The following is a 17,770-nucleotide window of genomic DNA, read 5'->3' as shown; positions in this document are numbered from 1 at the left end:
AGACACCAGTGGAAGACCTGTATGAAAAGTGGATGGGCTAGTCATAAAAGACAGCAGATAAGCATGCCTAGTGCTACATTGCACCCTTAAGATATTAAACAAAACAGGAAAGCTTTCATTTCATTAGGTCCGTCTTCCATGATGGATTTGTGGAAAGACAGAGATGAGATTTTTGGAAAGGCATGGATGACAATTAAATAGGATGAGTAGATGTGGAAGAATGGTTAGGCCAATAAAACCATGAATCCATTACATTATTAGAGTAGAATTTCCATTATCTTCTCCCTAACCACTACTCCAGTCTTCTTTCTACTGCCATTCTACTAGAATATTACCCTTCCATCAAAGTCATCACTCCATGATTTCTCAAAATGTCACACCTCTTACTAGCTTCCCATCTTTGAACACAGCTATCTGTATGGCTAGAATCACCCCAAGCAGACTTTATCCAAACCAGGGATTCTTAAACCTTTGTGTGTATGTCATGGACTCCATCCTACGGGTCACTTCTCAAAACAATACTTGTTGCCTACATTCATAAGTAAAGAAAATACTACATTTCAGTTAGACTTTAGTGAAATAAAAATGTAATTTTTCCCCATCCAAGTTCGTAGACCCCCCTCCCTGAAATCTATCCACAGACACCCAAGGGATCTGTTGGCCCTAAGTTAAGAACCCCTGTTCTAAGCCCTATTGTTACTTCAAAGTCCTCCTTTAAATATATGTTTGATCTCTCCAAGTAGCTAATATATACCTTAAGGCAGTGACCTTATATTATGTCCCTTTATACTCTTAATATTTAGTAAACTGACATAATAAAGAATGTGTTGAATGAATACTTGTGATTATTTTTATTATTGCTGCTAATATTTGTCCGTTGTGGTGGTTAGTAATCATTTAATTAATGCTCCAACGTTAAAGTAAGTTTACATAGGATTACAAAGTGCTATGAGAATTACTCATAGTGACTCAATAGATATGGATAGCTTTAAAATACTTCACTGAGAAAGATGTATCAGTCAACAAATACGCATTTATTAAGGACCTATTATGTACCCAGGCATTGTGCTAGATGCTAGGGGCACACATGAAATAATCCCTGCCTTCAAGAAACATACATTCATTTTGGTAAACCATTGTGTACAAATGTAAGTGTGTAAGAAATATTAATGCAAGGATAATTTCCAAAGATAGGTCTTGATAGCTGGTAGGTCAGTAAAGGCCTCTTGGAAGATATGACCTTTGATCTGACCCCTGAAGAAAACTTGTAATTCCAAGAGATGGAGGGAAGGAAGGAGAGCATCCCAGGCATGAGGCAGAGCCTGTTCAAAGGCAAAGAAAGAGAAGATAGAATGTCAAGGGTGAAGTATAGCAAGAAAGACATTATGCTAGAATGTAGAGCTGTAGGAGTATTATATAATAAGCCTGGAAAGGTAGGTTGGAGCCAGGTTGTGAAAGGCTTTAAATATCAAAGAGAGGAGCTTGAATTTTATGCTAGAGATAGTAGGGAGTCACTGGAGTTTACTGAGTGTGTGGAAAGGGGATGGTAACATGGTTAGCATGTAATTCAGAAAAATCATTTTGACAGCTCTGCAGCTATGTAGAAAGTAGGTTGAATTAGGGAGAAAGGACAGATAGATCTTTCAGGAGGCTACTGAAATGGTCTGGAGGTGAGGTGATGGTACTTCAACAAGAATAATAGCTGTGTAAGTGGGAATAAGGTAGCCTATATGAGATAGACAAGACAGTACTTGGTAACTGAAGAGATATGTACAAGGTGTTCCTAAAGTCTGGACACATAGGCAAAAACGCATATTTTCAAGAAATGAAATGAATGAAATTTCAACAGCATTTTATTACTTGGAATATTAACAAATAACATCTTCAATATGATTTCATCATTTGTGATGCAAAAGTTGATGCGCTTTGCAAGAGTCATGTGAACTCCATGCAATGCGTTCAATCAAGTGTGCTGCACCTGTGATTTTCATTGAGTACACCTTCTCCTTTAGCATACCCCAGAAAAGAAGTCAAGGGGGCTAAGGTCTGTTAGTATTCCAAATCTTTCAAGATATGCATTTTTGCCTGTGTGTCCAAACTTTAGGGACACCCTGTAGAGTGAGTGAGAGTGAGGAAATGAGAAAGCAAGGTCGTAAGCCTTGACGTCTACAGGATGTAAAAGTCCCAACTGCTTCAGGAGAAAGAAATTCCCCAAAAGACCAAAGTGAAATTGACAGAATTCAGTGCTACTAAGGTCAAGAAATTAATTCAAGCTATTCACTGGAAAGTCAAATACTGAAGTTGAAGCTTAAATACTTTGGCCACATAATGAGAAAGCAGGACTCATTGGAAAAGACCTTGTTGTCAGGAAAGAATGAAGGCAAAAGGAAAAGAGGGTAACCCAGGATGAGATAGATAGTGCCATAGAAGCAACAAACTTGAACTTGGACAGACTTTAAGAGATAGTAGAGGACATAAAGTTCTGGCATGCTGTGGTCCATGGGGTCATGAAGAGTCAGACATGACTGAACAACTGAACAAAAATGAAGTACTAAGGTTAAAAAAACACCTACACATTAAGGAGAAAAAATCTCAGTGTGAAAAAGAAAAAGGCTTCACTCAGGCTGACAGATGATCTAAAAAGAAATGTGAAAGAAAAGACTTTACCCTATCTCCTCCTCTCAAGGAAAAGGACTCAGCTCAATCTGTCCCACAAGAGAAGGATATCCTCAGATTTCACTGAGTATTAAAGAAAAGTCCTCTCCTTCTTTTTCTCCTCATTCCAAGGAAAAGGCTAGTTACAGAAGAAGAGATTTCTGGTGTCCGTAGGACAGGAAAAACCCTTAACAAATACCATTGGATTAAAGGAAAGATTTCTGCTTGATTTGATCCCCAGAGTAGGAGAGACACAGAACTCAACTCCTAAGGCCTTGGCAACAGTAACAAAAAAGGATTAAATTAAAAATAGAGATAGATAGACAAATAAATGGATAGATGGTAGACACATATAATAGATTAGGTAGATAAATAAATTAGATAGATAGATAGATAGATAGATAGATAGATAGACAGATAGATAGACAGATAGATAGATGATAGATAAAGAACTTTTATGAAGCCAGTGATACCTAAGGCACAAACCCAGAAGAGGAGAATAACATGAAAACACATATAAAATTAAAACATTTAAAAAAAAAGATTACTCACAAAAACAATTGTAATTCTTTGAAGAAATGATGCAAGAGTTATAAAAGGTATTATAGAAGAAATGAAAGCTATGTATAAAACAACTGGAAAAATCATTAATGGTTTAACAGAAGACATTACCTTACCCTAGCCAAAAAAAATCCCTAAAAATTAGAATGGATTAAATGGGATTTAATGATCTAGATGACAACAAGAATTCTTAAAATGAGGTCAAAAGAATGAGAAAATAGAGAAATGTATGAGAAATTGTATATTAATAACAATGGACCTGCAAAATAAAGAAATGATCATTTATAACTAGGATTATCTGAAATCCATAACCAAAATAGAACCTAGATATCACATTTCAAGAAATATTTTTTTAAAAAAGAAACAATTAAAGAACATATCCCAGCCATATTAGAATAAGGAGTGTGAAAATAGATTCAATCTGCCATCACCTCCTGAAATAAACCCCAAAATGAAAATGCAGGAAAATGTCAGTGCCAACATCTAGAGCTTCCAGACGAAAGAAAAAAATACTACAAAAATAAGAAAGAAATAATTCAAGTATCCAAGAAGCAAAATCAGGATCACACAAAATTTAGCAGCTATCACTTTAAAGTAGCAGAGAACATGGAATAAGATGTTATAAAAGTCAAAAGACAAAGATCTACAACCCAGAATAACTTACCCAAGAAAATTAAGTATCATTCTACATGAGGAAAAATGGGCCTTCAATGAAATAAAGGATTTTCAAATATTCCTGATTAAAAATGGATAAAAGAGATGAAAAGGAACTTTGAAATATAAATACAGAAGTCAAGAAAAAATGAAAAGATAATGACAAGTGAACAATAAGAAAAGACTTTATAAAGATAAGTAGTTTGCATTCTAATGGAGAGGAGGGGTATTAAAACAGTTCTTATAGAATCATGGTTTCACAGTGGGGCTTAAAAATAATAAATTGAAACAGATCTATAAGTAGTTTTGTTATATTTTGAATATGTTATAAGAGAAAATAAAAAGAGATGTTTTAATACAGTAAGGGAAAATGAAAGGAAATACTGGAGAACGTGTTAAGACGTCATCTGGTTTTGCAGGGAGAAATATATGCAAGCGCAGAAGGAATGGAGGAAATTACTCGGACTCCACTTTCAACCAAACTGGTCAAAAGAAGACAGAATGCACAGAGACAGAGACAGAGAGTTAGGGGGAAACAAATCCAATTCAACCAGAAGGCAGATAGGAACAGGAAGAATGAAAAGGGAAATACAAACAGAAGGGTAGATTCAGGAAGAAAATGGTCTCATCCTCATTAACAAAATGTTAATTTGGAGCGAAAAGAAAGTAAAAAGGAACAAGAGAAAGATAATAATTTGAAATAAACAGGGAGAGAGCAGCATACAGAAGAAAAGTATAAAAGAAGAGAGAATGGAGCGAAATAAATAAATCACTGTCCTGACCGTAAATGTGAATGAAATTGATTCACCCAGAAAGCGTAAGAGGTTAGCAGAATTAGAAAGTAAAATCTAACGATATGTTGCTTAAAAGAAATGGGTTTGAAACATGAAGATTCACAAAGAATTAAAATTAGGAGTTGGAGCAAAATCTATCACACCTTAGCTATACAACAACAACCAAAATAAAGCAGTATCAGCAATTATGATTTCAGACAGGGCAACAGCAAAAATAGACTTGTTTTAAAGAGAAATGGGGGAACAACATTTTGCTAGAACAATGAATTGATTTCAATGTTTAACAAATATGCGCCCAGTGATGCAACATTTAAATACTTACAAGAAAAGTTAAATAAATTACAAGGGGAAATAGAATCATAATATTTAAGAGTTAGTCAAAGTATTAGCTTATAAAGGATTATTATAATTAAGTTCACAATGGCTCAATCACAATAGCTGTCAAAATGTGGTTGACTATCCATGATACTTTCTTAGGGGTTCTACAAGATCAAAACTCTTTTTTGTAATATTGCTAAGATTTTATTTACCCTTTAAAGTACTGCTTCCTTTTAGAACTACATATCAATTTGTATGAGGCCAGATTTTTTTTTCATATACTTCAACCAAAACAATATATCTCAACAGATTGAAGGCAGAAGCAAATATTCGAATCCAGCTGTCTCCTATTAAGCCAGACATAAAAAAGATTTGCAAAAATATGTTTAAAAATGCCACTCCTCTTACTTAATTTTTTGTTTTGGAAAATGCAGTTATTTCACATGAAAATTTGTTATTTCTATTAACTATAATATTCTTGTTATTTTAATGAATTAATAAATATTTTTAAATTTGTCCTTTTTAAATTTGTTTAAAATTACATCAATAGAAGTAACCCATAAAGACAAAAGTTCTTTGGAGCCCTCAACAACTTTTTAAGAGGGCAAATGAGTGTTGAGACCAAAAAATTTGAGAACATTGCATTCTCCACATGCTAAAAGTCAAAATTTGCCTAGATGTGCTCATTCAAATAGAAAGGTATCTGTTTCAAAAAGACAAATGTGGACAAATCCCCATTGCTCCAGAAATAATTAGCTTTCTCATTGGCATTGCTTGGCAAATGAATTTGTACCTCTGTGCTCTAGATTCATCACCTACAAAACAAACACAATTTAGTCTGACTCATAGTTTAAAAGAAATGATCAAAAACCATTGTGTTATATAGATACAAGTTATACTAACAATTTTTATGAATGTGGTTATTATTTTAAAATCATGTAGGAAAAAATTGGCTTTGGGTACCCTTTATCTTTAGAGCAATATGCTATTAGCATGAGAGTGGAAGGGGAAATAAGTGAGCTTTGCAAATCCAATTGGCTTCTCAAAACAGCACGAGACAAACAAAGCCACACACGGTAGACAAATTGAACTGCCAATCAATTCATTCTTGCTGACTTCTTGATTGACATTTCCTGCTGTAGCCAAACTTCTTTTGAACTAAAACTGCTGATGAATGGATCCAGATGTGCCATGGACTAGTAAGAATTTAAGGAAAAAGTCAGCTGTCGATGAAACCACAATATATTTTCTTAGCAGACAATCCCTGGTGTCACCATATTTGTGTGCATGTTTTCAGAATGTAAGAGTTAGTCCTAAACAAGGAACTGCTTTCCCATGAATCAAAGAGAAACATTTTAAAAAGATATTGGCATGACCACCACAATCATTTCCTAAGAGAAAGACCCAGGTGGATATTAGGGCAAAAGAGAGCGATGATAGAAGCTCCAACTCTCTGAACAAAGCATTGAAAAATAAAATATGTCGTGACATTGTCTGCCCCAGCTGGTAAAGTAAAACAGTGGAGATTTTGTAGTTAGTCCCCAATTTGAATGTCTAATTTTCTGTTACTGAGCCATTATGGACTTAATTGTAACAATCTAGTACAAATTTATGCTGTGAATAAAGGTGTATACATATGTGCATGCCGGTATATAAATGGGATATTTCAAAAGTCTTAGTGAAGTTTTAAGCTATTAAAGATTAAACTTACTCAAAGATTCTTGGGGAAAAGAGATTGAAAAAACTAAGGAGAAATTGATCATTAGAATAGAAATGGCACTGATTATTTTATTGTCTTTCTGCAATCTGGCATGAGAATAGATTCAACAAATAATGCACTTTTTTCTGGTCCTGCTATGGCTCAGAAATTACATTTCTAGACTATAAGACTGTTAAATAAGCTTGTGGAAGGATATCCAAATTAAGAAGTACCCAGGTATACATCCTTCATGTATACAAGCACAAGGCAGTGCCAGGTATTGTCTTATTACAAGACAATCCATCATATTTTTAATATATTTATGTATCTTGAAGAATGCCTCATTATGGACTGGACAGAAGAAGGAGACACAGAAATATTTAAGTAGAAAATATAGCATGAGGGGAAGGGAGAGGGATCCAATCCACACCATTTATAGAATCGTAGAATTAGAGCTAGAAGGAAGGCCAAGGTCATCTAGTCCAGCCTTCAATCTTTTCATATGAGGAAACTAAGGCCCTGAGAAGCAAAGTTGGTTGTCCCAGTCCATCTGAGCAGTAAGTGGCTGAGCAAGGATTTGAAACAAAGTCCTCTGACTCCAAATTTAGTGATCTTTCTAGTATATTTCATTACCTGATCGAATGATGTAATTTATATGATTCACTCCGGAAATCTATTTCTATGTGCATACTCTTCTCCTCCAATAGAATGGTGTAAGTCAGGGGCTGTGGATTTTTTTGTCTTTTATATACTCAGTGCCTAGCACGTGGCAAAAACTTAGTAAATGTTTATTAAATTATGAATATGTGTGTATATATGTATACACATATGTATATATGGAGATGGAAAGGGAAAGGAGAGAGAGAGAGAGAAAGAAAGAGAGAGAGAGAGAGAGAATAGTTGAGCAGCAAAAAGAAGTATAGCCGAGATACCCCCAACATAACTCCTCTACAAGACCTAGAAATTGCATCAGACCAATTCCTGGGCAGAAAATCCAAGAAAAAATTAAAATTAGTCAAATATCAAGCCCAGGTCAACTTAGAGAGACAAAGAGAGAGATCCATGAATGCTGGAGATAGGGTCTGGCAAAGAGCACACCGCGAAAAAAAAGAACTTAAGTACCAAAGACCTATAGACACTACGATGCTCGGCTTAGCAGTTATCAGTATAAAGGAGCAGAGAATTTGGAATATAATATTCCAGAAGGCAAAGGATCTAAACTTAAAACCAAAAATAATTTACCCAGCAAAGCAGAGTATAATCCTGCAGGAGAAAAAAAATGGATCTTAGTGAAATAGAGGATTTCCAAGCATTCTTGGTAAAAAGATCAGAGCTTTGTAGAACCTTTGAAATGCCAACACAGGAGTCAAGAGAAATATAAAAAGGTAAACATGAGAGACCAATCATAAGGGACTATATAAGGATAAACTATTTACATTCTAATATAGAAAAATGATATGTGTATCACCTTTATTATCATAAAGGGTCATAGAGGGACTCTAATTAAACAAAGGTCTTGGAGCAGTTCTGCTATATTTTCAGTATCTTAAGGAATAATGGAAAGAAGTAAATGGGAGGGAGGTGGGGGAGAGAAAGGAATTATGGGAAAATTATATCATATAATTATGGTGGGCAAATGAAAGTCTATATAAACAAGGAGGAAGGGGGAGGGAAGAGTGGATAGTCCTTGAACCTCACTCTTGTCTAAACTGATCATATGAGGGAAGAATCTAGACACAGTCAGGTACAAAAATATATTTCACTCAAGAGGAAAATTAGAGGGATATGGGAATAATATGGAGGGTAGACTGAGAAAAGGATTAGTCTTAAACAAAATAAACCTTAAGGAGGTTGAAGTTTAAAGAGAGGATTAAGAGGAAAGAAATGATAAGGCCCTGTTTTGGGGCTCTGAATGAAGAAAGAGAAGAAGGGCAGGGGAACAAAATCAAATTATACCCAATCTAGAGCACTGGGGCTGAACTCACTGCTTCTTTCTTACCATCTTCTTTTTTATAAAAAGGGGGAGGGTCCCTGAAGCAATATATGAGTATAAAAATGAAGGAAAATAAAAGATCCATCCATGATAAAGGTTTTCCAACAGATGCAATCCTTCAGACATAAAAGAACAGTTAGAAGGCAAAAATCAAGTACAAAATATTTTATAAATTTACAAAGGTCAAGAAGAAAATATCTTAGGTACATAAATCATTTAAGAGATCAATATTTGCTATGTTTGATAGTGTTGAATCTGCCAAGAAGTTTATAGAAACCCCTGGATAAATATACAAAGATATAGAGCTACTGATACCCTTTAAGGAAAATTACCATAGGAGAGAGAGAGAGAGAGAGAGAGAGAGAGAGAGAGAGAGAGAGAGAGAGAATGAATGAATGAATGAATTGGTGAATGAGGAGCAAAATACAGTAGAAGCTAAAGCAAGATCTAAAGAAGAATAAGAGAAACAAAAGCAAACAGAACATTCTAAATTGAAATCCCTGCATGAAAAGATTAAATGCTTGGTTAAATTGTTGGTAATTTAGATGATCAAATTTAAAATTAAGAAACAACAATGTAACATAGAGAGCATTAGGAGGAGGAACAGACAGGGAAGCTTTGAAAAGGTGTTTTTGTTATCCAGATATCCTATTTGAATTGGATTTTTTAATATGTATAGTTTTGTTCATGTTATCAAATGTTGCCATTTCATTTCATTTAAACATAAAAGGAAAGAATCTCTCAGTGAAACCTGGATCTATAGTATTGGAAATACCAACAAATAAATGTATGCTATATTAAAGGCAAAATAGAACTTAAATAAAGAGGTGGAGGGAAACAAAGAGAAATAAAACCCATAAGACAATAAGATAGAGGGAAATAATTAATGATCATCAATGTGAATGTGAATGGAATAAACTCACCCATAAAATGAAATGATAGCATATTTGATTAGAAATTAGACCCAATAATAGGTTGTTTAAAGGAAACACTTGAAACAGAAAGACGCACAGACTTAAAACAAGGAGTTAGAACAAAATCTATAATGCTTCAGATGAAGGGGGGAAATAGGGTACGAATTGTGATCTCAGATAAAGCAAAAATAAAAATAGACTTTATTAAAAAGATAAACAAGAAAACTACAATTTGCAGAAAGGTACCATAAACAATAAGTTAATATCAATACTAAACATATACTCACCAAATGGCAAAACATCTAAGACCTTTAAGAAAAGTTAAATGAGGGAAAAAATACAGTAAAAATATAATGGGAAACCTCAATTTGCCCTTCTCAGATCTAGGATCTAGATAAATCTAACTCCCCCAAAAATGAACAAAAAAATAAATTTAATTTTGTGAAAATTAGATAAGATAAACTTCTGAAGATTATTAAATGGGAAAATTAAATGAAAAAAGAAAGGAATATGGATATATCTCAGCTGTTAATGCTGCCTTCATATAAATTGACAAATTATTGAAGCATAAAAACTTACAAGCAAATGCAAAAAAGCAAAAATATTAAACATATTTTTTACAGTTCATAAGGCAATAAAAGTTATATTTTAAAGGCCCCTGAAGAAATGATTAAAATTAATTGGAGACTAAACAACTTAATCCTAAAGAATAGGTTGGTCAAAGAACAGAAACAATCAATCATTTAATTAAATATAATGAGAATTAAGCAACATAAAAAATTTGGGGGAATGCAGCTAAAGTATCACCTAAGGGAAATTTTATGTCTTTAAACACTTTGATTAATGAAAGAAGTTCAGAAAAACAAATTGGATATAGCTAAATAAATTGAAAATTAATAAATTAAAGATCTCTGATTAAGCACCAAAATAGAAACACTGAAAACCAGCAAAAAAGGTGAAGTGATAAAAGTAGGAACTGCTTTTTGAAGAAAAAAAAGATGTGAACTACTAACTAACTTAATTTTTAAAAAGAAAAAAAAAAACCAAATTACCAGTGCCAAAAATAAAAAGGTGAATTTTTAAAAACAACAAAAAATAAAATAAATGATTAGCAACTATTTTATTCCATTTTATGCCAACAAAACTGAGTCTAAATGAAATTGAAGAATATTTATAAAATTATAAAATGCCAAGAATGACAGAACTAAAAATAGAGTATTGAAATATTATAATTTTAAAAATAATTTGAACGTGTCATAAAAGAAATATAGAAGAAAATGTGTAGTTAAGAAAGAGTTAATCTAGACAAGAAATCTAGTTAAGAAAGAAAGGTTGCAATAGATAACTGCAAATGATCAGAATAGTCTAGGTTGATAAACCCAAAGATCCCAGGTATTGGCGCAAAGACTTATCATTCAACAAAAAAAAACTGTTGATAAAAAATGGAAAACAGTTTGACAGAAACTAATTAGAGACCAACATCTTCTAAATGTTATATATGTGGACTGTGAGCTAATAGACTCTCCAAAAAATAAATGAATGATTCTTTTGGCAAAAATAAAATAAACTAGGCCTTATTCTTTTATTAACAAAAACAAAATCTTAAATTCAGCATTATGTTAATATAGGATTTTCAAGCTTTGAAACCTCTTTACACACCATATGTCATGTGATCTTCACATGCCTGCTCAGTAGACATCACAGGCATTATCAGCACCCCACCCCCACCCCCGCCTCCCATTTTTTATCAATAAGGAGAGTGAACTTGAGAGAAGCAGTAACTCGAATCACCAAGCTGGCGAGTGACAGAGGCAGGAATTTGAACTAAGATCTCTGGGATCCCAGTCCAACACGCTCACCACCATACCATCTCCAGAGTTCTTCTGAACATCTTGCCTTCATCACCCCCAAGTGACTAAGACTCCTTCAAGGATACTTGGCCAGGTCATTGCCTCACAATTTGGGCAATGTTAGCTCAAAGAAATCAGTATAATTTGTGGGAATTTAATGGGAAGGGTTTATTTTGCCTAACGGATAGTAATTCTTTTTTTAAATAAGAAAAGAGCCTCCATTCATCTACCTTAGCTAATTTATTGGTTTCTCCAGAGAATTTCTCTCCTAACCTTTTTTTCTGAAAATAAAGAAATACACATTTGGTGTCTTTAATGCTACACGTTCAACATGACACTAACCATTCTTGACTTTTTTTCTTCAAAATTAGACCAAAGAGTATCCTAATGCTGCCTGTTAAATAGTAGATCCTTTAAAATGTAAAAAAAAAAAAAAAACTTTGAAGGAACAGGGATGTTGGCCATTTATTTCATTTTCAGAGTTGGAAACTTTAGTCATGATTTTAGGTTTTAATTATTAAGAGAAGTGAGATACAGGCTTTCCAGTAAATATATATATTCTCCCCCTCTCCCTTTCCCCAGTAGAATGCAAGGGCCTTGAAAATAAGGATTAGTTTCATTTTTGTCTTAGAACCTAGCACAATGCCCACCATGCCATAAATGTTTTATAAACATGAATTTAATTGAACTGAACTTAAGTGAACTGAATTGAACTGAATTGAAAGAGAAATACCACTTTCAAAGTCAGGGAAAGTAGCATAGACTCATCACTTTCATGTATGGTCCCTCAGCCAAGGTTCCCAAAGTAGGACACAAGAAAGATGATGCAGCCTTCATTTGGCAGGCATATAAATCTCACCCTGTGATAGCAGTATGGACAGGATGCTTGTCATTTGTTTTAATAACAGACAAAAATTGTAGGCTATAACAAGATGCTCAATAAATTCTACCGTCTTCGTGTGACCAAAGGAGAGTTGGGAAATTTATCACATTTCTTTCTTGTTCTCCTTAGAGATGTACATGTCGGCCCTGTTTCTATGGTGATGTTGATGCAGTGACCAAACCTTTAACTCCTTTGTAGGCTCCCCGATGGCTTCACACAGCTCATCAACCTGACCCAGCTGTACCTGAATGATGCCTTTCTGGAGTTTCTTCCAGCTAACTTTGGAAGGTAAGAACACATGACTTGAACAGATTTAATTTTACTTCACCTTGGGCAAGTACTTCACCAGAGGAGTCTGTCCCTCTTGGAAGGTGTGAGTCAAGATAAAAGATGAAAAAACCCATTCCAGTAGAGGAAGTGTCCCTAACCTGTCTTCCTTAGCTAGGAGTTAAGGACAGCATCACCTTCATTTTCCCAGATGTCTCCTTCCTTCATTAGAATGCAGCTCAAATGCCACCTTCTGCATGAAGCCTTTCCTGATGTACACCATGTGTCTACACTGTTTTTAATTTATCTACACCATGATTATTTGTATTTATGCTGTACATTCCATCTAATAATAATAACTAATATTTATACGGCACTTTGGGATTCACAAAATGCTTTACAAATATCTCATTTGATCCTCGTAACAACCCTGGAGGCAGGTGCCTCCATACATAAGGAAACTGAGGCATTCAAAGGTTATGTGACTTGCCCAAGATTACAAAACTAGCAAGTGTCCGAGGCTGGATTTGAACTCTGGTCTTCCTGACGTCATTCCAGTGCTGCATCTACTGAACTACCAGGCTAAGATTGTAATATCCCTGAGGGCAGGGGCTCTTCCACTGTCCATCCTCCACTCATCTGTCAAAGTCATTTTTCTAAAGCTGGGGTCTGCCCATATCACCCGACTACTCAGTAACCTTTGGGGGCTCCCTATTACCTGTAGAATCAAATAGAAAATGCTCTGTTCAGCATGTAAAGCACAGCAGACCCTGGACCCCTCCCACCATTCCAGTCTTCTTACATTTTACTCCCTTACACATACTCTAAGATCCAGACTCTCTCTCCTCCTTGCTTTGTCCCCTTGCCCCCTTGCCTGTACCTCCTGGCTTCCCTGGCTTCCTTCAAGATTTGATTCAAATCCAATTTTCTGCAGAAGTCATTTCCCAGCCCTTCCCCTCTATGGCTAATATCTTCCCTCTGAGGTCACCTTCCACTCAAAATGAATAGATCCTGAATGTTGTGAGGATCAAAGGAGATGAAATTCGTAAAGTACTTAGTACAGTATCTGGCACATAGTAGGCATGCAATAAATGCTCATTCCTTCCTCCTCCCCTTTTATGTACCAAGTTAATCATCACTTTTACTTCCATTGGAATGTGAGCTTCTTGTGGGTAGAAGCCATTTATTTGCACCCACAGAACTTAGCCTCATGTCTGCAGCATAGCGGGAGTTTCGCAAGTATTTCCTTATTGATTAGACTAAATAACAAATCCAGAATACACTGAAAATCATGGCCACAGAGGGAAGCAAGTAATATTGGGCTGAATTTTGCAGGAAAATTAGCTGATTTCATGAGTAACTTAGCCTTCAGGCACATTCTCAGTGTGGACCAGCAGAACGAACAATGGGGAAAAGTCTCCATTTGGCATCCCAAGAGCTCTGGCTTGGAATCTTGCCCCAATGCTTGCTGTGTGACCGGATATGTCACTTCAAGGCATTGAGCCTCAGTTTCCTAAGTTGTGATACAAGGATTAAGTATCTCCTCTACTTATTGTAAAGAACAAGGGAAGGAGGAGAAGGGAAGAGAATAAACATGTATTCGGCACCTAATACATACTAGGCTAAGTCATTTATATATGCTAAGTCTCTTACAAATATTATCTCATTTCATCTACACAACCATCCTGAGAGGTAGCTGCTATTATTATCCCCATTTTATGGTTGAAAAAGCTGAGGCAGACAGAAGTTAAGTGACTCACCCAGGGTCACGCAGCTAGTAAGTGTCTGAGTTTGGATTTGAACTCAGGTCTTTCTGAATGTAGGCCCAACGCTCTATCCAGTGAGCCTTCTAGATGCCTAGCAATGGCTAATAAATGAGAACTATACGCTTTACTAATGCTTTTCAAACCAAAAGGTGCTATATAAATGTCAGCTATTTTTATTACTCTCCTTTTCTCTATTATCTTGAGTTTATGAAATGATATTAAATAACCTGTCAACAAAGGAAAATCTGTGACTTTTTACTACCAAAGTACCACATGTCTCCTAAGTGGATTGGTACCACAACATCAAGTAATAGCCTAGGGTCTGCACTTGTGATTTCACTGCTCTGGGGAAGTCCTGGATGAAAAAGCTCCTCTGCCAATGGAGGCCAATGCCTTCTCTGCAATGTCTCCTCTTAGGCATTGTCTACAGAAGGGGGGCATCAGACTCAAATAGAAATGAGGGGCCAATAAATCATACAGAATGCTCCAGGAGCAGATGTCACATAATCACTTGGGAAACTCTAAAGAGATGGATGGATGGATAGATAGATAGATAGATAGATAGATAGATAGAGAAATGGATAGATGTATGTATGTATGGATGGATGGATGGATGGATGGTTGAATGATAGAGAGAAAGAAAGAAAGAAGGAAAGAAAGAAGGAAAGGAAGAGAAGGAAAGATGGATAGATAGATGAGGTAGATAATTATTTCAAGAATTAGAAGAGATCATAGAATTTTACTTTCACATCAGGAAAAATTAATTAAGCACCTATGTGTTGAACTGTGTTGGGCACTAGGGAAAAATAGGCAAAAATGAAAAAGTGTCTTCCCACCAGAGGCTTCTATTCCATAAGGGGATGCTGCATGTACAAACAATACTACATCCCAAATATTTACATTGTAAATAAAAGGTAATTGAAGGGAGGCAGGAGAAAAGCACTAGCCCTTGGGGTATAAGAAAGGCCTCCAGTAAGAGGAGGTGCTTGGGCCTCTGGATAAGTGGATTGAAGGAGAAGAGAGCAAGGGATTATAACATGAACACAAGAGAGAGTCAGTACAAGGTAACGCACAGAGGGAGAAAGTACTAATTTCAGAGGCAGACCTGGATGGCTTCATGGAGAAGGTGGCACCTGAGATAAGCCTTGAAGGAAGAAGAAGATTCAAAGGGAGAAAGGAAGAGGCACAATGAACTTCTGGGCAAACGCACAAGAATGGAATGCCAAGTGCCAGCCCTGGATTAGAATCAATATTATTTTGGGCTTTCCGTTTGTCTTGTTTTCCAAAGTGCCAGGCAAGGAGCAGAGAACTCAGATGAAAGAATTAAAATAAAGACAGTAGGAAAATTTAAAAAGAGTACCTGGACCCCAAATAATAAAAATAGATCATACTTCACACATGTCAACGTATAAAAGTGTGTGTATGCATATGTAGGAATAGGAATGATAATAATACTTCCCCTACATAGAGTTCTATTTAACAATATATACATACATTGAAATATGCGTATGATATATGTAAAAACTGAAATCTATTTCCTTATTATTAGAGATCATTTTCACATGCATTGCTTCATTTGAATTCATTTCATCAGCATAATGACAATTATCTTTTCTGGAGAACATTAATGTTCTCTCATAACATGAGGAGGCAGGTAATACCAATATTATCCTTATTTTAACACAGGAAATCCATAGCCTAGAGTTCATGGACTTATAGGACCAGAGGAGCCTAGATTTAAGATCAGATGTTATCTTAGACACAAGCTCCCTTGTTTCACAGATTAAAAAACTAGGACCCAGAAAGGTTAAGTGATTTGCATATGGTAAGTAGCTGAGGCAAGATTCGAACCCAAGCCTTCCCGGTTCCAAGTCTAGCAGCCTATCCACTATTCTAAAAAGCAGAGCTGGTACCAAAATCTAGGCCTTCTGACACCAATTCTAGCATGAAATCTACTCATCACAGGGCTGGAAGTTGTCTCTATACCTGTCATATAGGACTGAATGCCCTCCTTTTTATTATTAACCTGGTATTTGGGCTAGGGAGAGAAACATTTAGGACCAAAGTCTTTATCTCAAAAGTTTTTCTGTTGAACCAAAAATATTTCTGAAATATTATCATACTTCTCCAATGAAGTTCTTCTCCAAAGCTCCACTGTAGCATAGAAGTAGTGTAGAAGGTCTTCTCAGTCCTCAGCATCTATGCTGGAGGATCACAGATCCTAGCAAGAGGGAAAGGCTTTGGACACTGGCCTTTGGGCCTTTTACCCAAGGATGAGCTGAGACAAACTCAGAATCCATCCCCAGACAAGCTACTTACAAAGAATGTTCCAGTCACAACAGATCTCAAAGACCATCTGCTAAATCTGGAGAGTTATGATCTGAGTTGATGAAAAGCAAGTTCCTGCATTGACAAAAAATAAGAGACCCTCAAAGTCACAAAGATCCACCTTTCTGTTAAATATTTTCAAAAATGTGGAAAGTAGACGCGGCTGCATAAATGTTTCGGGGATGTCTTTTCCTAGTAGGGAGTCGAATCCATGAGGTATGAAAAGTTTTTCCCAAATAGAGGGTCCAAAAAATATGATAAAAAAAGTGAAAGTGGTTGCTAGGAAGAAAGGACTTGGGGCCTAGAAAGAATGGGGCAGAAGGGTTGCTGGTCAAAGGAAATCAATGCAGAAGGATGAAGATGAAAGCTGGTCAGAGGGAGAAGAGCTCAGAGAGTGAGGTCAGCTACTGTATCCCTCAGATGGTCAGGTGGCCCTAACTGTGAAGTGGTTAATGGAGAGATCTGTCAGGCCTGGACAGGCCAGGTGAAGCCCATGTTGTAATCTGAACAAAGAGGCGGAAAACCTCCTTAATCCCAACAAGCCAGACAGTGACTTCTTAATCAGAGGTGTCACAGACAAAACAGTAGTTATCAGTTCTTCCCCACTCCCAATCCAGCTTCTAATTCTTTAAAATCAGCAAAGGGCAAATCCCTTCTCCATGCCTGGGCCAGTTTGAACAAACTACTCATTCATAGAGAGAATAAGCTAAACTAATCAGTTGGTGCTGTATAGACAAAATGGACACTTATTTGAATTTTTCTCTTTCTAACAATTATCCATCAATAGGCATTTGTTAAGTGCGCACAAGGTACCAGGCTTTGTGCTAAGTCCAGGCAGATGCAAATAAAAAGAATGAGACGATACTTACTGTATACCTCAGGTAGGCTGTTCAGTGGTTAGAGCACTAGGCCTGGAATAAGGTAGATCTTAGTTCAAACCCAGCCTCAGACCTTACAAGCTGTGTAACTCTGGGCAAGTCACTTAAGCTCTCTCTTCCTCGGTTTCTACATCTATAAAATGGAAATTATAACAGCCCCTCCCCACCAGGGTTGTTGTGAGGATCAAAGAACACAATATGTACAAAGTG

At 36.0% G+C, this 17,770-nt stretch overlaps 1 protein-coding gene across 4 annotated transcripts in view; it reads left to right on the top strand.

The window, feature by feature from the left end:
* Window positions 1-17,770, top strand: part of LRRC7 (leucine rich repeat containing 7) — a 442,956-nt gene that overhangs the window by 139,825 nt on the left and 285,361 nt on the right. For all 4 annotated transcript variants that reach the window (XM_036753706.1, XM_036753704.1, XM_036753705.1 and 1 more), the window contains exon 5: window positions 12,520-12,609. In XM_036753706.1, coding sequence (XP_036609601.1) covers window positions 12,520-12,609 — 90 coding nt within the window. The remainder of the gene's footprint in view (window positions 1-12,519; window positions 12,610-17,770) is intronic.

Source organism: Trichosurus vulpecula, chromosome 4, assembly GCF_011100635.1.
Source record: "Trichosurus vulpecula isolate mTriVul1 chromosome 4, mTriVul1.pri, whole genome shotgun sequence".
Classification (NCBI taxonomy): domain Eukaryota; kingdom Metazoa; phylum Chordata; class Mammalia; order Diprotodontia; family Phalangeridae; genus Trichosurus; species Trichosurus vulpecula.
The sequence above is the reverse complement of the archived record's forward strand: the minus strand, read 5'-3'. Positions and strand labels throughout refer to the sequence as shown.